Source organism: Galeopterus variegatus, unplaced genomic scaffold (genome assembly GCF_000696425.1).
Source record: "Galeopterus variegatus unplaced genomic scaffold, G_variegatus-3.0.2 Scaffold2246, whole genome shotgun sequence".
In the NCBI taxonomy this organism is placed as follows: Eukaryota; Metazoa; Chordata; class Mammalia; order Dermoptera; family Cynocephalidae; genus Galeopterus; species Galeopterus variegatus.
In genome coordinates this window covers 110,099-117,314 of record NW_007728357.1, presented here as the reverse complement: position 1 = coordinate 117,314, position 7,216 = coordinate 110,099, and the positions used below count along the sequence as shown (strand labels likewise).

At 44.0% G+C, this 7,216-nt stretch overlaps 1 protein-coding gene across 1 annotated transcript in view; it reads left to right on the top strand.

The window, feature by feature from the left end:
• The window catches only part of ARHGAP25 (Rho GTPase activating protein 25), a 91,390-nt gene that overhangs the window by 55,639 nt on the left and 28,535 nt on the right, over positions 1-7,216 (top strand). The window contains exon 4 of the mRNA XM_008581062.1: positions 583-699. Within this exon, the coding sequence (XP_008579284.1) occupies positions 583-699 (117 nt within the window). The remainder of the gene's footprint in view (positions 1-582; positions 700-7,216) is intronic.

The window sequence follows — 7,216 nt, the reverse complement described above, 5'->3', positions numbered from 1 at the left end:
CATGTGACCTTGCAGATGGTAGGTTCTCAATACTTAGTAAAATGCACGCATGAAGCTTGTTAGGACTTTCTTTATCATTTTCACTTTAAATCTAATATAGACATGTACAGTTTCCTAGGTTGATGTTTTCAGATAGACGAAAGGATCCTCCCCTTCCCCACTCCCATAACTGGGCTCAAGGCTAGCTTAGGAAATTATCCATGACTGGCGTGATGATCTGAAGTCTTCAAAGTTGTATGAGCTGATCCTGTCTCCTCTAATACTGAACTTGCACCATGATCTTCCTCTTCCCTTTGGTAGGCAATGACTTCTGTCTTCTATGGAAGCAGCTGTCAGTCCAAGCCATCCCAATTGCAAACCATTGTGTTCAATGATTTGTCTGTAGAATTAGAGCTTCAGCAAAAACAACAAAGTGCATGGATACCCAGTTCACTGAGGATAATTAGAGAATGCTATCATGTTGTTTGACTGGTAGTGCTTCACTGAACCAAAGAATCAGTTCGGGTTTGGCTTCCCTTCCCTCCCCGTTGCTCTGGTCCCCTTACCACTCTAAGCCTTCATAAGTGCTACTTCTTTCTCCAGCCTCATGGGAACAGAGTCGCACAGGACAGGACTCCTATGTCCTCATGGCCAACTCCCAGGCAGAAATGGAGGAGTGGGTTAAATTCCTCAGGAGAGTTGCTGGCACACCCTCTGGAGGTAAGGACCCCTGCAGGCTTTCCTGGGCAAGTGTCTGTGACATCTCAGGGATGTGGAGGAAGTAGCTTCAGACATGATCCCTCCTTGAACTGTGTTCAAGGGAGATGACCAGTGTTATGCATGGTCATAGCCAAGTCCTCTGCTGAGTGTGGAGGAAAAGAGGGTTCAGAGCTGCCAGCTTCCTTGCTGGGTCATCTCAAAGAGCTGATTCCAGAGCAGCTGGAGGGAGGACAAGTTCTTTGCACTGATCAGCAGATGTGCGTGAGACCTTACAGAAGTCCTTTCTCCTCTCTGGGCCAAAGTACTCTCCCTGTAAAATGAGTGGGTTGGACCAGCTGACCCTGGGTCCCCTGCAGCACCAACTCATGCAGCACCATGAGTCTGCCGGGTTACAGGACTTGAGGGACCTGAGAGGGCTTATGGCAAGAGCTATGCCGAAAGCATCAGTTAGGCTGATCAGCACAGGAAAATAAAGCTGCTGTCCAGAAGAGGGTCCATCATGCTGGGGAAAAGTTCAGAAGTTGCCTGGAGTTTTGCAGGTCCATGGTGAATTCAGCATTAAACACTTTTCTGGGTTACATGGCTTAAGTGTTTGAGCTTTCTGGGAATCTTGGTGATGTTTCCACACTACAGGAGGGTCCTGCCTGCAAAAAACTGACGCAGAAAACATCTGAAATTGGCAAACACATGTACCTAGTATGTTTTCCTCCTTTTATAAAAATATGAAAGAACTGACACACGTGAGTTCTGAAGTTACCATTCTCTTTCAGCATTTTAGGAACACACCTACTTGTGTCCAGGATAACTGCACAGATATATAATCATTTAACAACTGTGCTGCCTGTTGTTTTAGAAATAATTTATGGAGGTGTTCATGGTTTAAATATTATATATTTATTTGATTGCCTAACAGCTTCTTTCAAAAATTATAAAACACTGAAATAATTTTGTGAAAATTTGAAAAAAAAAACAACCTCAAACCACCAGAGATATTTTTGTTTTCCTTCCAACCAGCATTCCTATATACATACTTTTTCCAGAATGACAAATACAAAATGTATGCAATTTAATACCTTTTATTTTATTTTATTTTATTTTTTGAAAGGCATGATAGTTTATTTTTTAAAATTGTGCCACACTGATCATGATGACCAGTATACACATAATAATGGCTTTTTTCTTGGGTATTAACCTTGCAGTATTTTTGTACACTGAAATGTTTTGATAGGACCAATAATGTTAGAGAACAAAAATCATAGCTGAGAATGAACACTAATAATTCTGATGTCCTACCCCATAGAATTAATTTGAACCCGTTATGAATCAGTGGCATTATAACGTTATGTAGTTACGAAGAACAAAAGGCATTGTAAAGTTATGTAGTTAGTAGTAGGCAGCATGAGCTAGTACTTCCTTATATTTTAATCTTTAGTTTTAATCGTTTAAGTTATGTCCACCCTGGTTAAAGCATAATCATACAGGACACCTCAGATAATTTCCATGCTACCTTTGCACAAGTTTAGTGACTTTACTTACTTTACTTATTTACTTTACTAGTGCCCCCTGCCTCCCGCCCAGCACTAGCTCGGTCTCTGCACCATCAAAATAAAAAGGCAAATAAAAGTGACTTTCAAATCATTTGAAAAGCATGGTGCTTATTTTTACAATATCAACTCAAACAAATTAAATGCTATGATTATAATCTCCAACTTTCTGCAATAAAATTAACATTTATTTATGTGGGTTTTATCTATAGAACTGCATTTTGCAATAAACAAGGGAAAGTTACTGTTTAGAGAACAACATATTTGGCTACAGTTCCGCATATGGAGAGTAAAGACAAAGCCACATGATGTTAAATCTGGCTCTAAGTAACCTAAGGCACAAAATTTTGACCAAAGATCAAATTAGAGTAACCCAATCTTAAAAATTCAACCCATATGAGGTTGTTTTTTAGAGAGTAAATGTGCTGTTGAGCAATTATTTCAATAACCTCTTCTTTTTATGACTATCTGCAAACTGACCCTTTTCTTTAATCGTGTGACTCACCAAATATTTCAAACTGACCTCTGCTTCCGTGTTACTATTCCAGTACCCAGGGATTTCTGAGGCAGCATAAGTTCAACTTCATAAAAATAGTAGGTCCTTTTATTTTGTAACTTAAGCATTTCCCCATGTTGCTGTAGAATCTTAATTGATACATTTCAGGAATTATTTGGTTACAAGAAATAGAACCTGGATCCAATGATGTTAAGCAACAAGGAGGGATTTACTGGGTAGATACAATATCTCCTCAGAGAAACCAAGTGCAGGCACTGCCAAGAGGCCCCACGAGGGACCAGGGCTAAGAAGCGGAATGTCAGCATGGGGCTTATGCCGTCGGTTTCTCCGGGGCCACGCAGTTTCTCAGTCTGCTTTCCTCCGCACGCCTGCCTGTTTTTCTCTATTCAGCAGCCCCTTGTGCATACTCTTGTCCCTAATACTGCTGTGCCATCCCCAGCTTTCCTACACCTCTCCCCTGAGCACTAGCTCGGGCTCTGCAGCCCCATTCCAAGCTCCTGAGAAAGAGCCTCTACCTGGCTCCACTGAGGTCGGGAGGCCACCTGTGGACCCAGGACCTGGAGCAGGGAGGCAGTAATGGCCTGTGACCCACCCAGCGGGAGCTTCAGGAAAAAAAAAAAAAAAGTGACCTGAATGTGAAAGTCAAACTCAAGAGTGCCTGTCACAGTCATCCTTAACATTTGCATCCTGTTACAAAAAGAGTAGTGTGGTTTCATTAACCATGTCCCAGTCCCTAACTGCAACTGTTTTAACTGCTAATCAGGCCAAAATGAGGTTTTTATTTATTAAAGCTAGATGGTATGTTGTTTCCTCCTGGATCATCTTAGCTGTGGCCTTCCGTATTGCCCTGGCTTATGAGGTTGTGAGCCATGGTGACATTTTCTGCCTTCCCTGGTCCAGTCCTCTAGGCTGTCTGCGCTGACAAGGGTGGCGGATGTTGTAGAATCTTGCACCTGCTTGGAGGCAAAATGCTGCCTATGTACTTTGTGTTTGCCTCCCACAACGCTTGGCTGAGCCTTGCCATGGTGAACTGCTATACTTTGTCACAGTACACATGGGGATCTCTCCCTCACCTCACCACAGGGCCACCACCCTGAGAAGCAAGTCAAGCGTAAGTCCTGTGGGCAGTGGAAAGTCCAGGGGAGGGGAAATCAGAGTGCAGCGCTATTGACTTATTCAGAGAACAGTGTTGACTCTGATGTGGCATCTCAGATGTTTTTAAAGTTACTTGTTGAACCAAAATCAGAGATCCCAGAAGTAGAAGGCATTTTAAGACAGCAGAGAGTCCCATCTAAGGCCATATTTGTTCTTCCTATTTGTGAGTCAGAGAACTTCAGTCCTGAGGAAATGAACGACCTGTCTGAAGTCAGTCTTGGCAGGAGCATGGGCAGGGCTCCTTTGCCAGGGCACAATACCACTTGTAAAGCACCTCTCATCTGGGTCTACTAGACCGGCAGGGCAGGCCCCCTACATATTGTGAAGTCACCGAGATACTCAATGTTGCTGCTGCCTTTTTCTAGCCCTTGGAGAAACTTTCTATGGCTTTTTCTACCCAGAACCTGCCCACTTCTCACCACCTTTGCTACAAGCACCGTGGTTGAGATGGAATCCTTTCTCATCCAAAGTACAGCAACAGCCTCCAAACTCACCTCCACACTCTTGCCCCTGCCTTCTTACAGTCTGTCTTCAATGGAGCAGCCACAGTGACCCATTAAACCAGTCATATCAAGGCCCTTCTGTGCTCAGAGAAAAAGTCATAAGCCTCATAATGACTTAGAGGGCCCAATTTGCACTCCCCCATTACTTCTCTGACCTTGTTTTCTAGAACCTTCTCCTATGCTCATGTCACTCCAGCTTCACCAGCCTCCTCAAACACTCTAGGCAGCTCCTCCTCAGGGACCTTGCCCTTGCCCTTGCTGTTTCCTCTGCCTGGAATCCTCTTTCCCCAGGTAGTGGCACGGTTTGGTGCCTTGCTTTCTTCCAGTCTTTGCTCAAACATCACCTCAGTAAGACTGTCCTGATTATGCTGTTTAACATTCAAGGTTCCTTACCCTACCCCCAGCCCTCCTTATCCCTCTGTTTAGTTTCACTTTTCTTAGCGTGTACTCCCTTCTCACATGATGACTATTTCACTCATTTGTTTTGTTCATAGTTAGTCTCCCCTCACTAGAATGAAAGCTTCAGTCTACTTGGCAGGAATTGTTTTCCTGTTTTGTTTAGTACTGTATCCCAGAATCTAAACAGTGCCTGGCATAATAGCTGCTCATTAGTTGTTAAATGAATGGGTAAAGGAATGGCCTCCCCTTCCTATAGCAGTCCTATGTTCTATTCCTCTGTGCTTTCCGGTCCATTAAATGACGATCAGCTTATCCAAGAAATTATTCAGAAAATGGGTTTCTCCCCCTCTAGAATTATCTCCTTACAAGCATGTCAAAGGTTGAGACTTGGTGAAGCTCTCTATGATTCAAAGGCCCCCTCTGAGAATTTGATAAAAGGTATGGAAAATGTCCCCAGAAAGATATCTAGACACAAACAATTTTGCTTTCAGCAGCAGGATATTTTCACTACTATGGAGTGTAGCTCAACCGTACTCTCTAGATAATGAATCCTAACTTTAAATTTTAGAACCCCCAGTGAGAATTCAACAGAGCTAATGCTTCCTGCCCCAGTTCTCTTTTTCGCTCCTTTTCTCCCTTGATTGGAGAGATGGCCCATGTGGCCTCCAGGGCACTCCCAGCCTCTTCCTATTGGCTCCCCCGCCTCGGAGCTGGCTCTGCGTGTTCCTCTCGCCTTGGAAAGCAGCACCTCGGTGTTCTAGCCTTTCCCTGAGTGGGCTAATTTTTCACAACCCTCTTTTCACTACTCTTTCCAAAGGGCCTGGCTGAAAAGGTTAGACCAGCTCTTTTCCCTAGAAGTTCTGGATGCAATTCCAGGTTTTTTTTTAATTAAGGAGGAGGAAGGGAACAGAGGCAATCACATCTCAACTCTGACAACTCATTCCCAGGCTCACTCCTGCCCTTGTCTCCAAACCACCCCCTCCTTATAGTGAGAGAGTCAGGCCTTTTCTGGATCCCCACATTAAAACCTGGTCTTCTTCCCATCCCCAGGCGGCAAGCAGTCCAAGTTGCAGTTTGTCACTCAGTCCAGACTTGCTTGCACCCTCTTCCTCTGGAGGCTGGCCATCTGAGGCTTTGCTCAGGCCACTGCAGGGTGCATAAGCAGTGGGTAATACTGTGCATAGTTCTGCTCTGCCCAACCCAATTGTAAGGCCTTGGGGCAGGTCCTATGTTTTAAGCATCTTTGTGTGTTTGCCAACATGAGGCAGATAGTACGTAAATACTGAGTTGTTATGTACTTCGAGTTCCTTTTTTTCCTCTTATTTTTTTTAAGTTCTCTGCATCCTTCAGAGCATGATTTCACAATCCACATCATAGTTTAGCCTGGTGGGGTGTGCTGTGTCTGTGATTCATTGTCATTTCATGTGTTCTGGTCCTTTCTTGCTAGCTAAACTGAATGTTAAGAAGGATGATTTTTGCTTATTTCTACTAATTCCCTCATTTTTCATTCCAGCAGCTTCTAACACCAGATAGATACTTATAATTTGCCCAACAACTAATTTCTTGAGCATGTGCCATGTGCCAAGCTAGCACTGGGGTACAACAGTGAGAAAGAGACAGAGGAGAGAGGAAAAAGAAAAGACAAAGCCACCTCTTTCAAGGAGCTCACAGTCTAGTGAAAGACACAGATATTAATCAAAAAGCCAAGGAAAAACATAAAATTACAACTGTGCAAAGTGCCATGAAGGAAAAACACATGTCCATGTGGAAAAAATGTCTTTGTCAAAGAGGTTAAGGAAGGCTTCCCTGAACTAAGCTTAACTCTGAAGGACCAGCAGAAGCTAACTAGACAGAGAAGGGGGAGGAGAAATGGTGTCTCAGTCAGAAGGAACAGTGTGTGCAAAGGTCCTGTGACAGAAAGGAGAGCAGGCCCTGGAGGGAGGGGAAGGTGGTAACAGTAGAGATGGCTTTGCTGAGGATGTTGGTCTTCATCCTAAGACCAGTAGGTAGCTGTTGGGGTTTCAAGCAGGAAAGTGATTAAAATCAGTTCATATTTAAAAGATCATTCTAGTTGCTGTATGGAGAATGAGTTGGGCTGGAGGCTGCAGATCAGAGGGAAGGCAGGAGACCAGATATGAAACTCAAGCTGTCATCCAGGCAAGCGAGGGTGGATGGTGGCTTTGACAAAGGTGGTGGCAGTGGAGATGGAGAGAAGTAAACAGGGTTGCACATTTTGGAGGTAACATTGCCAGGACGTGGGAATGACATTGACACAGAGGGAGAGTTTCATGTCAGAGATGAGTCCTTGATTCCCAGCCTGTGAATGAATGGAGAGATAAACGTTTGGTTGGCAGCAGGAGACTTCCCCAGGGCCCTTCCTGGCAACCTTGATCTTGCCT